The sequence below is a fragment of the Calypte anna genome, chromosome 21, assembly GCF_003957555.1.
Source record: "Calypte anna isolate BGI_N300 chromosome 21, bCalAnn1_v1.p, whole genome shotgun sequence".
NCBI classification, from domain to species: domain Eukaryota; kingdom Metazoa; phylum Chordata; class Aves; order Apodiformes; family Trochilidae; genus Calypte; species Calypte anna.
The window spans coordinates 3212260-3229358 of NC_044266.1; the positions used below are offsets into that span (position 1 = coordinate 3212260).

At 44.6% G+C, this 17099-nt stretch overlaps 1 protein-coding gene across 1 annotated transcript; it reads right to left on the reverse strand.

The window, feature by feature from the left end:
- Nucleotides 1–1850: 1850 nt before the first annotated feature.
- On the reverse strand, nt 1851–15738 carry TTLL10 (tubulin tyrosine ligase like 10). Its single transcript, XM_030463418.1, has 11 exons — nt 15648–15738; nt 14981–15143; nt 13974–14092; nt 12901–13015; nt 12194–12279; nt 11855–12023; nt 9877–10048; nt 8332–8472; nt 6974–7090; nt 2728–2821; nt 1851–2152 (listed from the first exon to the last, which is right to left on the reverse strand). The coding sequence occupies exons 1-11, from the start codon at nt 15736–15738 to the stop codon at nt 1851–1853; spliced, it is 1569 nt and encodes a 522-aa protein (XP_030319278.1).
- Between the last annotated feature and the right edge of the window lie 1361 nt (nt 15739–17099).

The window sequence follows — 17099 nt, forward strand, 5'->3', positions numbered from 1 at the left end:
GAAAAGGCTTCTCAAATAATTTGCATCTGATGAAATGCACCCCCCCCCCCTTTTTTTTTTTTTAAATTAAAAAATTCTTCTGGATCTGCAGTTTTCCAGTATTTTTTTCTGTGTGCAAATGTTTAAGAAACTGTTGAAAATGAGTGGAAAACTTTGTTTAGAGCAATGTTTGATACTTAGAAGCAGCAGCATCAGTTAAAGACCCTCCCACACAGGTTTAGGAAATGCAGAGTAGCAGGAGAATAAGGTGAATAACCCTTTTAGATGGTTATTCACTCACATATTTAAACAATTCTCATGGGTGTATGGGGTCCCAGTGACCTCTTGGGATTTCTTCTCCTTCAGCTGCAAAAAAGAGTGAAGGAATAACAGGGTGAGAAAAAAGCTTGAGGTATTGAAACAGCTTTTCATGTGCCAGGGGTTTTGCTCAGCCAAGAAGCAGCTAAAGGCTATGTGCAGGCAGTGGGGTTTTTTTGCTGTCATGTCTGTTCATATTTCCTCCCAATTATTTGTGTTCTGAAACTGAAGAAGGCAAAGCAATATTTTCATGAGCCTTCCTGACCTGAATTTGTCTCCTTTCCCAAGGAAAGGGAAATTAAGCAGTTGTGTGATTACACATCTGTTTTTCCAAAGAACTTCTCAACCTATTGCCTAGTTACAGCCCCACCTGGCAGCAGTGTTCAGTGCTTAAAAGCATCAGGAAAAGGGACTCAGAACTTCTGGTGCTGATGGGTATGCCTCTGGTAGAAAAAAATTCCCAAGTTATTCCCAATGCAAATGAACCAGTGGTCAGAATAAATAATTTAATTCAACCTAGAGGAACTTTGGGTGTTGAGAAGGCAGCAACGAGTATTTGGGGAAAGAATTCCTGGTTTGTGAAAACTTCCAGAATTAACATTTCTTTTTGATTTGGGCAGGGAAGAAAAGCCATAGAAAAGGCACAGTTCAGCAAGACCTGCACTCTGCTTGCCATGTCCAAGCACATCAGTGGCTCTCCAGACCAACAGACTGCTGCTTTCTACACGTGCTTTGTGTTCAGGTAAATGGGTTTGGTTTGTAGTATTTACACAATATTCTACAAAGCTTCTTTTCCTGGTAAGAATCAGGCAATAACTGTGATAAGAATATGGAGAAAGGTGATCCTCAGGAACACAAAATCCTACAGTGATTGCTGTGACCCATTTGGAACAAGCCAGTGGAAGATTATTCTGAGGCACAACCAAGGCTGTGCCAGCCAGGAAGGACAGCAGAGTGGGTGTTTAGAAAAGGGGAAAGCATAGCAGAACTGTTGGTAAATCACACTAGGGAGAGGGGAAAAGACAAGCAGGCTTCAGTTGCCTCTGAGCTTTTAGGAATCTGAGTGTATCAGGACACAGGCAAAAGTTCTGGAGGATTTGGGTTGCTGCAGGTGAGTTCCCCAGGGCAGAGCTGTGTGGGTGTTCTCAGTGGCATCCTGACATCTTGTGACCATTCTGGATGTTGCAGTGTGCAGGGCCTCAGCGTGGAGCAAAAAGTTGTTGTTTTGTGACTTCAACCAAGAGAAAAATTGATTTATATGTATCTATTATCTCTATTATATATTATATCTATTATATATTATATATATATATAAATAATATTTTTTTTAACCAATATAGTAGTTACATCTCAGGGACAAAAACCAAAATGAATAATTTTCTAAAATCTCTCAGGGGCATAGAGTAGCAGTTGCAAATCTGAAAATGAGCTGGATGTGCACAGAACATACAGGTTTAGCTTTTTCTTTCTTTTTAGGACTCCTGAGCTTGTGAAAACTCTGTTGCATGGTAATGGTTCAGAGGCTTTTTCCATGATGATCCAAGATGGTGTGGTTAGGGCCGTTTTTTGGCAACAGTTCTTTCTGAGCAAGAGGACAACCTTTTTTTCCTAGAGCAAGGAAGCTTCTTGGAAGAATTCTTCAGCACTTTGGCAGAGCTCTGACAGAAGTGGCTGATCCTGACTTCATGTGGCCTCAGGTACCGACCTGTCCAGAGACCACTTCTGAGCTTCCAGGGTTCTTTCTGGCCTGGGTTTGCAGCATCCTCATGATAGAGAAGCACAAAATGGGAAAGGGTCTCTAAAGGTAAAACATTCTGGCCCTTGAGACGCTTGTTGAAAACCTCCAGAACCAAATCTGGAAAAGAAAGTGCAGTTATGAGAGGGTCTGAACACCCAAAGTGGGATGGGTGTGCACAAAGATGTGGTTTCCAGACAGCTGGACACATCTTGGGAAACAACTCAGAAGTGGGATCTGATAAATAAATAAATAAAAGGGGGGTTCTTTCCTCAAAACCTTGCTCCTTCTGTTATTTTTTTTAATGTAGCTTCTGATCTGCCTGATCTCAAATAGCATCTAAAATTGTAAATGGGCTCCTAGATGCCCTTGTATCATTTGCCTCTCCTTGTAATTTTAGATGGACATTTTTAAAATTAGGTGGTATAGAGAAAATGAAACATTCCTGTTTGGAATGAGCACACATACAGTTTCTAACTCTGTTTTTTCTAATCCTTGAAGGGCCTTCACAGATACAGTCTGACTTTAGATTTAAAGGACCAAATCTACAAACAAATATCATCCTACATGATGAAAAAGACCATTTCCAAGACTGTTTTGGACCTACAGTGGATCCAAATAGGACTCTTTCCTCTGGTGAGCACTGAAGAGATAGGATTGTTTGCTGCTGGCCATTCTGGGATGTCTTCACTTACCAAGGCTCTCATAAACTACAGGTGGGATGATGTCTTTCAGGACTCTGCAGTTGGTGTGCAGTGCTGGGTTTGCATTCATCTCCAGAAGCCAGACCTAAGGAAGGTGAAAACCAGTCAGGACACCAGTCTGGATCTCCTTAGAGTCAGAGCACTGAGTTAGTCAGCACTTTGAGAGGCTGAAATACTAATAAACCCCCCCAAAAAAATCTCTTAACACAGAATGCAGGCAGGAGTTTTTGTAAGGACTGGGTCAATGAAACAAAATCCCTTTTTGCATTCACTGCCTTGCTTGAGAGCAACACCACACATTATTTTGTGTTCCCAGCTTTTAAGATGAATTTCTGCTCCATAGGTGTGTAAAGTCACTGTGTTTCTTCACATACCAAATTCTAGTTGGGGTTTTTGGTTACCATGAAATCAAATTGAAAGAAATACAGGGCCCATTTTCATTTGAGGTGCAAATGGGATCAAAACTAAAAAAAATGGCACTGAGCTGTCAATGAACCTTTGGTCTTTATGTCCTGCATGAGCTTTAATTTCAGGTGGAAGCCACACAAGATGCTAATTAGACATCATTTTACTCATCTCCATTTCCCTTCAAAATGCCAAGGGCTGTAGCTCCAAGGTACAGAATTTGATGGTGCAGTTAGAAGTCTGTATGAACCCAAACTGTAGTGGGTAATTCTGTTTGCTGTTTTCTTCCCTTCTACTGAGAAAACCTCATCTGTTGCTTCCTGGCTCCAGCATATGGTGCTGCATCTTGTACAGAACACATGTAGAAATTATTTGGTATTTTGTGGGGAAGGATATTTAATCATATAACAGGCCCAGGAGAATTTTACTTCCTTTTAATGGATTTTTTAAAAAAATAATTCTTTTTCTTTCCTGAAGCAGCAATGAGTTTGCTTGCAAGAACCTGTGAAATGAAATCTAAGTGTCTGATGGATTTTAGCTGCATTATAGCCTTTACTTTGGCACTTTTATTTTGCTGAGAAAAAAAAAACCATTTTCATTCCTTTAAAATATGTCATTAAAGAAATGAAAAGGCTGGTGGGGGCAGTGAAAATGTCTTTTTTTTTCCCCTTTCATAGGGGAGAACCAGAACATCTACTGAAAAAAACCCCCTGCTTTCCAGATGCCAACAGAGGGCACCTAAGTTACATACATTTTTCTTGGCAAACTCATTCTTCTAAGTGTTATTTTTCCTGTTAAAGGTTCATAAGGCTTTGTGCTGACAGCCAAACTTGGTGAACCTTCATAATTGCCTTGGTTAGGTTTTACTTTCTAGTCCTTTGAAAAAAAAAGAAAACTGACAAGCAGGAGGAAGAAAGTTCTCTGTGACATCTATCATGCTCTTCATCTCCTGCATTCCCCTTTATGGCACTATCTGAAGGTCTCAGAGGTTTTAAATGCCAGATTGCACAGATCTGAGGTCTCATTTCTTGTTCTGTGTGCAGTGCAAGACACAGAATTAACATCTGCTGAATATTTTTTTTATTTTCATCAAGTCTGATTCCTGCTGTAGCTGGGGAACCATCCTTCTGGCAGCAGTTTGGTGTCTTTCCAAAGGAACCTGGGCTCTGTCACTTGTTGACATGGTGGTTAATTTACAGCCTAAAACCTGTCTCAAGGGTCCTCTCCCTGCTGACAGGGGCAGAGGGAAGACTTTCTGGTGTGCAGGAAATGTGTGGCTGAGCCAAAGTTTTGTTCTGATCTAAAAAATCTATTTAATTGCTGTGGATCTTTGCTGGAGCTCACCAAGTGGAAGCTGAAGATCCTGCTGGGGTCTCAGAGGGCGTCAGCCCACACTCCCAGAGGCTCCAAGTGACATTTTAGCCAAGACTGCATGGGAGTGCATCCATCCCTCTGCAGCAGAACTTGTTCTTAAGAGGCTGTAAAATGCTTCAAAGCCCAAAGCTCTCCCCAGCAGGGCTGCCTTGTTCTACATTTGTGTAGCAGCAGGGGCCTGGGGACCCTGATCTCTGGCTGGAGCTTTAAGCAGCACTGAAATTCAGGTCAGAAATAGGAGTAAAAATAACATATTCTGTGGCCTGTGTGGATGTGGGCTGAAGCCACATGCCCAGAGCACAGGAAGGGCAGAACTAGAAAAGGACTTGCTCAGTGAGAGTGGAGACCACAGCTAAGGCAGTGGGGTTCTGTTTTCCACAGTCTTTTTAAGCTTTTTTTTCAGACTTTCATCATGGTGACCCAGGGTGGGCACAACCAACTCTACAGCATCCAAAGTGTTTCTGTGCCTCGTGGTTCTGAGGTGACTGAAAAGCTGGAGTTCAAATCAAAGGAGCCATCCCTGCTTTCACTGGGGATTTGAGTGTTATCTCCCTCTCTGTACATCTATCACAAACTGGCAAATGGCTTATCTGTGTTCTCTGCTGGTAGATAGCTGAGTCCCTTTATGGCTGATAAAAAATTTACACATCTGTCTTCCCAGGATACCCCTGGAGAGGAGCCCTTCTGCACTGCTGATGCAATGCTTGCAGAAAACAGGTTCCTGGAGCATTTCAGTGACATTATCCTAAGCTGTGCAGTGACTCAAGTATTTCACAATCCAGCACAAGGAAGTGCCCCAAAACAGCAGGAAAAAAAGCCAGCAAGAACAAAACCACAGCCATCACTTCTGCTTCCTCTCCTGTTAAAATCCCTGGTGCTTTTTTTCAGCTTACATGTGAGTATGCAAAGCAAGCTGTGGTTTCTCAGCAGGCTCTGCTTTCCTAGAACTCTGGGGCAGGGAAAGCACCTTCCAAAGACTGAATCAGGATGATGTGGGACATACAAGAATTTTTAGGAATGATGCAGAGCTCATTTATGTCTCAGACAAAGAAGGAAAAGGCATGATGAGCTAAAGTACAAGACCATTTTAAATCTGCATAAAGCAGTGTCATGAAATAGGATGACAAAAAGTGGATGGCAAAAGTGTCATGAAATAGGATGACAGGGAGAATAAATCTGTTGTGTATTCCAGGTGGAGAAGGCAGGAATTGTAATGCCAAAGCAAACTGGAATGTTGCTGCACTGACCAGTGCTAACTGTGGGTTATAAGTGTCAGGCTTGCACCCAGCTGCTGTCCCCTGCCTCTGCAGGGAGGGTTCAGGTGGCTCTTGATGCAGCAGCACACCAAGAAAAAAAGTAGATTTGTTGCTCCCCAGCAGGGGCAAGAAACCATGGACCAACCTGTCCTAAATAAATGCCCACATTTCCACATTGTGCTCTCTCAAAGCTTTGGGTTCAGTCCCTGCTAAGTGCCCAGAAATCCTCATCAATCTTAGAGATCATTCTGGTCAAGAAACAGGTTTCATTTAAATCCAGGTGTAAAATAAAGGTCTTTAAGTGGTGTAGTTTTTAACTAGCCAAGTAGGAATGACCAGGAGTGAGCCTGGATCTTCTGCTTCAAGTTTACAGAGCCAGGGCTTTGCATGCCAAGGTTGCAAAAGACAATTCCCACTGAAACTTGAGAAGCCTCAGATTCTCTCCCTTTGCCATTCACTCTCCCTTGCCATTGACTTCCTGTACAAAGGAGTCCATTGTTCAGGTGCCTTGCCCACTGCTGCATACATTAATTCCATTCTTTCCTTGGGTTTGCTGTTCCCACTGCCCTTCCCTGGAATATGTTTGAGTTCCTTTAGCAACAGCAGAATCTGCCAGATGGCTTTCTGGTCTGGTTGGGCCAGGTGGTTTTGAAGGACTGTGCTGCACTGAAAGCACCTGAACCACTGAATTTAATAGTTCCTTTTGTGGTTTTTGGTTTGTTTTGTTTTTTTTTTCATTCACTCTTTACAAGTTTGAGTGGTGATTCCAGCAGGTTTTAGAGACCCAGTGGGCTGACCTATTGCTAACTGGTGAACCTCCAGTGAAGACAGAGATGGTGGTGCTGACATCTGGGTTGATAATGGCTGAGCCTCAGAATAGGGAGGGGGAGTTTTTGGTTGCCATTGATGGCTCCTCAGCTACTTCATGTGATGTTAGAGGCATTGCACACTGATTTATCTGAGTGGTCATTGGGTATGTTTGGTGTCTGGAGAAACAGAAAACTGGGCAGTGGAAACAGAGAAAAAAATGGATCATGCATTTCACAGCTGACTGGGTGCTCTGGTTAATTCCTAGCACCAGAGCTTGTGTCAGTACTGCTGCTATTAGATATCTTTCCAGTACCATTATATCTTTTATATAATCATCATATTATCATATTATCATGATATCATATTATTATTTGACAAGATTGCAGTCTTACCTTAAAGTTTTCATCAATTAAAAAGTCACAGCCAATGAGGTCAAAGTAGCCCAGTTTGCAATCCAGTTTGTGCTTGGCTGCCAGGAAGCACTGCACCATGATCTGCTGCATCCTTTTCTGAAATGGAAAACAGGGAATGGTGGGAACTGGTTATTGGGGATGCTAAGGGCACAGGAGTCACTGTAAGTCATAGGCTTAGGGTCATTTTTTTTTCCCCTTCCTCCACTCCAGACTTGGAGGGATGTTCCATCTGTCTGTCCACTCTGAGATGATTAAAGCTCCTTCTTGAGCTCAGTTCTCCACACTTCTGTGCTGATGTGTGAAGGAATCTTGGCCCTTACTCCAAATGAGCTGTCTGCTGAATTTTTTGTGCTTTTCTTTCATCTACTCCCAGGTGGAAGCTGAATGAATGCAGGCACTTCTGAGAGTGATGGTTCACAACTCCCTCACAGCCATGCTGGACATAAAAGAAACCTGATGAGCTACAACAACTTGCAGTAGGTGGTGCAAAGTTTCACTCCCTTTGGGGTTGAAATGGACAGTGGGGAATCTGCATGAAGAGGGATACCAGAAAGTTGGCAGAAAAGTTTCTGACCTCCTGAGAAACTTGGCAAATTTGATTAGATTTGCTTTTGATCTGGTTTTCTGAGCAAGAACATTTTTCAAGAAAGATTTTAGCTTTTTAGTTTTCCTTGTATTTGACCTTAAACTACAGCAAATTCCAAAATTAACCTGAGAAAGCCTTGTCCTCTGCCCTTTTCATTTTCATCCCAGCAAGTCACCCAGGGAGCTGATGCCTCATTAGGCTTAGGCTGATGACATGAAGTCAGATAATTTCTTTGCTTTGTTTCTTCAGTGAGACAGGAAAGACAGGGAGATCTTCCCTGTGATAAGAGAAAAGCTAAAGCCCTGATCTGATTTTCAGGTGGTAAAATCAGAGGGAAAGTGAAAGGTGAGACCAAGTCAGACAGGAAAAAAAATACTGCTTAAAGTGTAGTCCCTTTTCAGGCTAAGGCCTGACAGGCTGGAGAACTCTCTCTAGTGTGCACTTTATTTTTTTAATGCAGGACCACAGCTTTGGGTCAGGAATGTGAAGACCATAACAGCCTTTTTATAGCTATAATTTACAGTCCCTTTCTCTTTCTCAGCAGCTTACCCATTCTATTAAAATTAAACTCCTTGTGTCTTCACTTCTGTCTTTAGCATCTGCAGATAAATGGTTGCCATGGGACCATCAATACCTTCTCACTCAGTGTTTCCTTGGGGGCTGCAGTGAATTGATGGCTTTTCTCCTATTCCTGCCCCCCCCTAATTAGGCACAATTAGGCTAAGCACAGCAGCCACTTGCTTGCACTCACAGTCAGCACAGTGAAAACCCAGTCTTTGGGGAGCCCATTGGTTTTTCTGAACTTCTCATTAACGTAGCTGTTGAAATGCTCCATCCTCCAGATTGTCTCCTCTTTCAGCTGCCTGTACAGGGGGTTCTTCTTCTGCATGGACTGAGAGGTGGGGAAACAGAGCAAAGGGAGGATCAGGTTGCTGGCAGGGAGGAGTAATTGGGAACTGGTTTGCATGGGAAGCATCCAACTACCTCGACCTTGGAGCTGGGAAGAACCCCAGGATCAAGTTATAGGTGTGGAGGGAACAGAGCCCCTCAGCAGCAGAGATGTATTCCCAAGCTTCTCTTTTCCACTGCCTTGTTAATCCCCGTGCCAACCAGAGTTTATCAGCAGTGGGACATTCACACTGTTCCATCCCAGGGAAATCTCCTCTCCCTTGGAAAAAGTTGGGCTGGAGTGCAACTCCCTCTGGGGGACTGGCACTGGGAGGCTTTGCTTGGTGATGGGGCTGGCTCTGCTGCCTTTTGTCAGCAGGAAAATGGCTGATTCCAGGTGGGGATGAAAGGGAAGCAGAGCAGAATCAACTGCAATCTGAAGATGTCTGGTAATAAGCAGCCTCTCCTGTAAATTTCATTTCCCTCCTGCCAGCAGGAACCCAGGTAATTTATGTTCTGCTAATAAACACCTGTCCTTTGTTTAATATCACTTGTGCCATGGGATCCTACCCAAGCACCTGAATTCCCATGTGGATAGCTCTCTAGCTGAGCAAACAAACTATTCCAGGCAAACAAGTGGCATGCTGATAATAGCACCTATTGCAGGAAGCAGCTGCTAGAAAATATAAAACTCCAACTGAAGTGGGCTGGTACCTCTCTAATGCAGATTTTGCAAGTTCTGGGAACAGAGCAGGACACTGGGAGGAGTGAAGGGCTTTAGAGGGAAATATTTCTTCTGATTCTTCTAATTCTCTTTCATTAGGGTTGGTTCTACCTACTGGAGGCCCTCACTGAGATTGACTCAGGTAGCTCTGCACAAGGCAGGCTTCTGGTTTGAGTGATGTTGACTTGCTCTGCTGCACATCTCATTTGAGAGGCACAGCAGGTCCAGATGGAGATTTAAGAATTATTGAAGACCCCATCTGCAGCTGACAATGTTATGATTATTATCTTTAAGCACAACAGGACCAGCAAAATCCTCAGCCAAGATAATGGCTTCCTTCTCCAAGGCAGCTGAGGTCCAAAGCTTCTTCCCATAAAAAGCTGATGGTGAGCAAGAGAATAATGGCAGGAAAAAGAGATCCATGGAGCAAAATTGTCAGGTTAAGAAGAGAATTGCCCCATGGAGCAGGAAACCTGATCCACTTTTACTTCTGTTCAGAATTTTTGCTCTGCCTCACCAGAACCCCACATCCATTTCCTGGCTGCAGGGATTTTGTGCATGAAACATTCATTTTTACCTTTTCAAAAGTCTTTTTTTTTTTTTTTTAATTTTTTTTTTTTTTTTGTTTCCCATCTCTGTCAGCCACATCCTCCCCTTCTCCTGAACCCAGTGGCCTTGGTTTACCTGGTTGGTGAGATGAACAGTCAGATCATCAGAGGTGGCATCATAATTGACACAGCTTAACCGAAGGTAACCCTGGGCATAAAACAACAGAAATGGTGCAGTGCAGGCAATGAGCAGGTAGGACCTGACATCAAACTTCTTCCCTTCCAGGAGCAGAGGCTGATGAATATACCTGTCAGGGCAATATTCAACACACATCACCATCAGGCAGCTTGTACATAATCCGTGGCAATTCCAAGCTCCCACAAAACCCCTCAGCCAGCTTGGTTCCTACAGAATTGAGCTGTTTGTCCCATTTCCACACTGGTTTAAAGGGAATGGCAGCAGAGGGCGCTGGGAGGAGAGGTTGGGAATGCCCCAGAACTGCTCCTTTTAAGGAGCTGAAGCTGTGCCGAGTCTCAAGAGCTGGAGGTAATTAAAGATTTACCAATATTTACTGGAGAATATACAAAGTTTATGTCTGAGCACAAAGAGCCCTTCATACAGCACCATGGCTTTTATTGCCAGAGTGATGTAATCTGGGAATTGTTTCCCTTTATCATCAAAGGTTGCTGGATGTCTACATAAATAGCAGGGATGTGCTGTTAAAAGCAATCAATGCAAGGAACAGTTTTCAAAGGAGCAGGGAGCCTTGTTCTTCAGAGCATGAGCTACTCCTCACAAATTGAAATTTATGAGATCTAAGATAGGGTCCAACCACTCTGTCCATGTCAAGGACCAGATGTTGGCCTCACTTGCCCTGGGTTATTTTGCTCCCTATTCTGTCTCTTGCAGAAAAACAACCCAGAAAGCTTGGAGGAGAACCTTTCCAGTTGACAAACCTCACCTTTTCCCACCAACCCTCCTTTGTTATGAAAAAAAAATGTCGGGGTGAGTGCAAGTTTGGGTGTTGTTGGCTGTGCCTCTTGGGAAGCTTGCAGTGAGTGCACTGTGCTCTCTTCCAAGAGGAAACTTCCAAACCTTGAGAGCATCCTGCCAGGGAATTGGCTCTGAGTCAGGAATTGTCACCACTTGGCCAGGACAGTATGTGGGACAGTGCTACAGCCTTGTCACCACTCTGTCTTGAGTCCCTCGTGCTGTCATGGCAATGCCAGGCAGGGGCACCTTGAAGCTGTGCAGCATCAAAGGCATCTTTTGGAAGTGCAGCTCCCAGGGTAAATAAGGAAAACATCTTTTTTGCATTTCTCTTTGAAAGTTCTGTGCACTCATCTCCAAGCACTGAAGGGATTTAATTATTATGCATTCCTCAGCTGAGGGAGGGACACTGAGGCAAAGGGAAGTTAGGTGAGCAGTGTGAGCAGTGTTTCAGGAGCTGAAACTCTTCTCATGACTTCTGCTGCCTTCTTTTTCCCTTTTTCTGTGGTTTTGTGACCCTACAAAACATTCTAGCAGAGTCTCAGAGGATATTTGTTCTGTAAAGAAGAACCTCCCTGGTTCTTTTATTTGTGCAAAGGAATAAAAAAATAAAACAACCCCAAATTTTAGTGACTTTTAGCCACTGCCTGTGATTGAGGCTCAGGCTTTCACAGCGTTGAGGCAGAGTTAAGAAGGTATCTGGGAGATATCTGGGAGACTTTCTGAGTTTGCATGGAACAGGTGTACAGTTTGTGAGATGCTAGCTTTGTGTAAGAAGCTGGGATAATAGCTAATTTAAATTGCTTTGCAAAAGGCTTTATGTGTAGCTACCACATACAGGACTTGACTATCTGGCCTTTTGAAGTCATTCTTATATTTCCAGACAAAGGTGAGCCCAAATCTTGCTGATGACAAAGCTTCCTGGTGACAAAGCTCTGCTTTGAAATGACTGAAGTGCAGATGCAAGAGAAGACCCAGCAGAACAACCCCCTCCCTCCACCACAACGAAATCTCTGGGGCTGATGTGATGTGGAACCACATGAAATACCTTTGGAACAATCCAGCTCTCTGTGCTTAACCCAGGACACAACTCACAGGTGGGTTCCCAGCTTTCAGCCTCTACCTTTGCACTATTCTTGCCCGGGGAGCTTTGTGGGGCACCGTGCTGGGAGGGTTTTCCTCTCTTCTGTGGAGCCTGGCTTGGAAGTTGTTGAGAGCAGCTGGAGTTTTCAGCAGGAAAATTCCTTGGCCTTGGTTAGAGCCACTGGGTTTGCAGATCCAAATCTGTTCCTCTGCAGAGAGAGTGGGGCTGTTACAGGGTTGTGGGGGGCATCCCAGCAGCAGGCTCTGAAAAGTGCTGGTGTGAGCATGTGTGGCTGTTTGTACAGGCACAGCTACCAATTATTATCACTTTTATGGACATTTTAGAGGAGCACAATGCACCAGGATGAAGACAATTCACCTTTGCAAAGCTCAAAAAAGGCTTTTCTCTCTTCTCTTATGTCCAGACGAAAAGATTCTGGGAAGAATTCTTTCATCTTCAGTAACCTGTGGGAGAATCAAATACAAGCTGAAAACCCTATCCAACACCTCCTTTCAGAAACACTGGTTGCAAGTAGAAACTTAAGAAAGGCCTTTTTTTTTTTTTTTTCATGCTTGAAGACAGCTGTATGTTTGTTGTATGGTTTTTTTGCTGAGCTACTTCACTCCATAACCTTTCAAGAGTATCTGTCAGACTTCAGACATTCTAAATATGCTCAGTTTTTTGAAGACCAGTTGAGAAGGCTGCAGGTAACCATGGCCCAGGATTGCCATTTGGTTTTCTTTGTCAAAAATCTAGGAGCAGGAATAGAAACAAACTTCTATTGTACTTGCAGTGTCTCTGGCACAAGAAGTTGTGGCCTTTCACCTGGGTGATGTACCCAAAACAGGGAAATTACCATGACTCTTGTCTCTGGGGGACTTGTCAATCCAGACACAGAAAAAGAAGAAAGTCTGTGTCTGCTGGATATATTTCTGGGGGAGAAAAAGTGATTTTTCTAGAAGATCAGGAAGAAATAACCCCCTGTACTTTGTTGTGCATCCAGAAGAAACTGATCCTCTGGTTCTGAGCTCTCACTTTTTGTTGGCATGGTTCTGGTCAAGGTTCAACAAGGTGAGAGTTCTTACTTATTGCTCCTACTCATCTTTTTCATCACCCTCTCTTGTTCTCTCAGGCAGCATAAAAGCCCTATCTTGGTGGTGAGGACTCCATTGTTGGGAATCTGATAGAGAAGCTGTTCACCTGTATAGGGAAAAAAAAATAAAATAAAAGCTTGCCCTTGTTGTCCCATGCAGCAGAATCTGCAGGATTCAGCCCACTTTGTCACTTGCTTTTAGTGACAACTCAGAGCCATCAAGTCTCTTGCTGTAAACCTGCTTCTGTCCAACCTTGGAGTGGAAGAGATGGACCTGATGGGGCTTCATGAAATAAAGTCCAAAGGGACCATCAGCCCAGTCCAGCTGCAGAGCTGCTTGGAGACACAGCCTGTCTGCAGTGCTGGGCATCAGGGGACCTGCTGGAGAGGAGCATCCTGACAAAATGCCACCACCTTACCACCAGAGCTGGCAAAAGGGGGATGGTGGTGCTGTACATGGACTGGGAAGAGAGAATTCCTGGAATTCCAGGAAAACCTGCAGCTCTGTGCCATGGTGCTCAGGCTTGCCAGGTCTTGACCAGCTCCCAGAAGCAGAATTGTCCCAGGGGATGAACTTAGGGACATTTAGACTTGTTAGGTAAAGGATCTGAGGGAGCCAACTGGGGGAGTCCTTGATTTTATGTTTTTCTGGGTGGAAGCTGGCTGGGCCATGGGAAGTCAGGAGTCACTGATGAGATGAAGAGTAGAGAGCAATTAAAAGAATTCCTTTCTAATACAGTGGAATAATTTGGCTTTCAGTGACTCTGCTCTCGTTTGGCTTGGGATGTGTGGAGTGACCTGTACTTCTTACTGTACTTCTGTACTTCATTTCCCTATTCTCAGTTCAGTTCAGTGGTATCTTTCCTCCCAAAGCTCTTTATTTGTTTGGGTTTGCTTTTCCTTTGTCTAAACCCTTTTCTTTAATCACCACAGCAATCCAGCTTTGATGTCTCCCCTGAGCTCTGCCAAGAAGCTGAGGTTACCTCTCTCTCCTCCCTCCAGGTGACCTCCTCTGCCCCGGGACTCACAAGTCCAGCATTCCCAAGTTTTTTCCCATTCCCCTACCTTCTTTGAAATGGTAATAATTCTCTCGACACTTGATTTCACACCATTTCAGTGCATAATCCTCTCTTCTGTTGTCATAGATACGCTGCCAGCCCCTGCTCTGGCAATAGATGCTCAAGCTGCGTATGAAAAAGAAAACAGGAAAGTAGCTTTCTGTTAACAGTTAACTCCTACCCCTTGAACTCCTCCTGATTTTCTCTGGGATCCTGACCTAACATGCCCAGAAGCTCCTGGGTGGGGGATGAGGTGAGAAGCATCAATTGGAGTGGTTGCTGCTGGCCCTGAGAGGGTGAAGGGGGGGGGATGCTCAGAGGGATGCTGGACCATTCCAGCAGGGTTTTTCCAATTAGGGTGTAACTGGTAGCTCTGGAATAAACATGTTCAGGGTCTGGTCTTAATAAGAAACCTCTCTGCTGAGGAGGTGGCAAGGAGTGATAGAAAAAGCTGTTTGTAGACAAAACTATGGAAACATAACAAGGGAAGGGCTGTTTGCAGCAGTGATTCTTGCTGGTGACAGCATCTAGAGGAGAAGGATAAGATGCTGGGAAGAACTCAGAAAGGAAGGAATGAAACTTCTAATCTGACTATTTCCCTTGGGCAGAAACCTCTTCTTATTTTTGGCTTGCTTTACACAGAGCACAACAAAATGCTGATCAGCAACATCAGCATTTCCTAGCTCTAGTAATCAGAGTTCCTAGCTCTAGTAATGATGGTGTTCCTGTGCTTCAGTACATGGTGTAGCTAAGTGATTGCTGAACAGCCCCCACAGAGAAACTTTCATGAAATAAAGAGATGTATTTGTTTCCTTGCAAAGATCCAGTAGTTCATTACCACTTGTGATGGATGGTTTCCATCTGAATTATCTTTAAATGGTTCCCCAGGTGTGCAACTCCAAACAGACAGCAAATCAGAGAAGAACTATTTCAGTGAAAAGGACAGAGGATAATATTCCATGACTTCATCCAGGGTCATCCTGCTGTTCAAATGAGTCTGCTTAGAGGACTTACAGCTCAGCTCCATTGGATCCACTGATATAAAAATATGGTCCTGGTCCCTTTGGTGCTTTTCCTCTCCCTTCTGGCTGTTTTTCTTGAGGGCATCCCTTATTCTGTGGTCTCTTCTCATTAGACTTGGCTTTGTCAAGCTTCACGTCAGAGCTGGTAGCAGTAGCTGCAAAATGGGAAATTGAGAAGCTTCAGGTGATCTGGGATCTCCTCCATAAAATCCACACCCAGCTGTTCCAGAAGAAAATACTGTAAGGTGAGGGACCACTTCAGCTGGTTTTAAAGCCATCAGAAATTCCTCCTCATGTCACCTGGTAGCAAACACCATGGCATTGTAAGTGGAAAAACAGAGGAAATAGAATAAAATAGGTAGTGGAAGGGAATATTCCAACCAGCCCTAGTCTGTCAGGGCTAAATGGCATTTTTTCTCTTGGCAGGACTGGTCACAGGACTTCCTCAGGCATCTTGTCTGGGTGGTGGCACTTCTGCCCTAACATCCCCAAATTTAATATTTCCAGGGCTGAGAAACTCTGCCACCCTTCAGCTTGGCTATGCACAAATCTTTTGATAACAGTAAAGCCAATGGAAGAAAAAGGAAGAAAATAATCAATGGAAGGAAAAAAAATCCTTGCTTTGAAATAAAGGAAGAAGGTTGAGGTCCAGGACTCACCCCTGTCAGCTGAGGAGGGTCCAGCTGCTTGGTTGTTCCTTCCTTGCCTCATGGCTTTGGTTTTCTTGTTCTTGGTTGGTCCAAAGGCCATCTCAGCCCCCCTGCAAAGGGGACAGTCACCATCAGCCACTCTGACAGAGGAAAAAAGGTTTGTAAGGTGTGTTTTGCTTTTTGTCATCACCCGTTGATCCTGGATGCCGTGTCCCACCATCTTCTGCTGTGTTTCCATGTCTTCAGAGTCTAAAGTTTTTACAGAGTTTTCTAGCTGGGAATATGGAAGCTTCTTAGGGGGGTCTCCAGTGATCAGTTCGTTGAGTCTGCTGGGACCTGGGTGTTTTGTGCATGGGTAAATTTGGAAATCTGCTGTGAGGAACTGGGTGCTTTCCCTCACTTTGCTGCTCACAGGGGAGGTTTGGGCTTGGAAAATTCACCCCAAATACCATGCTCCAGCTGCAAATAGCTGCTTAGCTTATAAATAAACCAGCACTGCATGAGGTGACACAAAATGACTGAGAAATCCCCCTGCACCATGACTTCCCAGGGATTACAGAGGCATTCACAGAATCATAGAATGGGCTGGGTTGGAAGGGACCTCAGAGATCATCAAGTCCAACCCTTGATCCACTCCCCCGTGGTTCCCAGCCCATGGCACTCAGTGCCACATCCAGGCTCTTTGGAAAGATCTCCAGACACGGAGAATCCACTACTTCCCTGGGCAGCCCATTCCAATGCCTGATCACCCTCTCCAGAAAGAAATTCTTTCTCATCTCCAACCTAAACCTCCCCTGGCACAACTTGAGACCCTTTGTGCCCTCTTGTCTTGCTGAGAGTTGCCTGGGAAAAGAGCCCAACCCGCCCCTGGCTCCAACCTCCTTTCAGGGAGTTGGAGAGAGTGATGAGGTCTCCCCTGAGCCTCCTCTTCTCCAGCCTCAACACCCCCAGCTCCCTCAGCCTCTCCTCATAGGATCTGTGCTGGATCCCTTCACCAGCCCAGTTGCCTCCTTTGGACCTGCTCCAGCACCTCAATCTCCTTCCTGAGCTGAGGGGCCCAGAACTGGACACAGGACTTGAGGTGTGCCCTCAACAGGGCTGAGTTCCATACAGTCACAGCTTCTTGCCTTTCAGCCCCTTCTTTTTGGGGGCTAAAGCCAGACCTTAAGCCAACAAAAAACTCATGAAAACTCTAACCTTTGCTCAGCAGTACCTAGGTGCTTCAGCAGAGCATTAGCTCTTTGCCCTTGACTTCCAGTCAGACCATAAGTAGCTTCTACACCACCAGTGCTGGGATGGAGCAGGATGCTGGGATGCTGGGATGGAGCTCTGGAAGAGCAGAGGCCACTTTATTTCATGGAAATCTGGATTCCCAGCAGGAACTTGGAGGCTCCGAACCCCAGCTTGGCTTTGTTTCAGAGTTGTTAAGATTCCCTGGTGGCTGGGAGGGTCAGGAAGGCT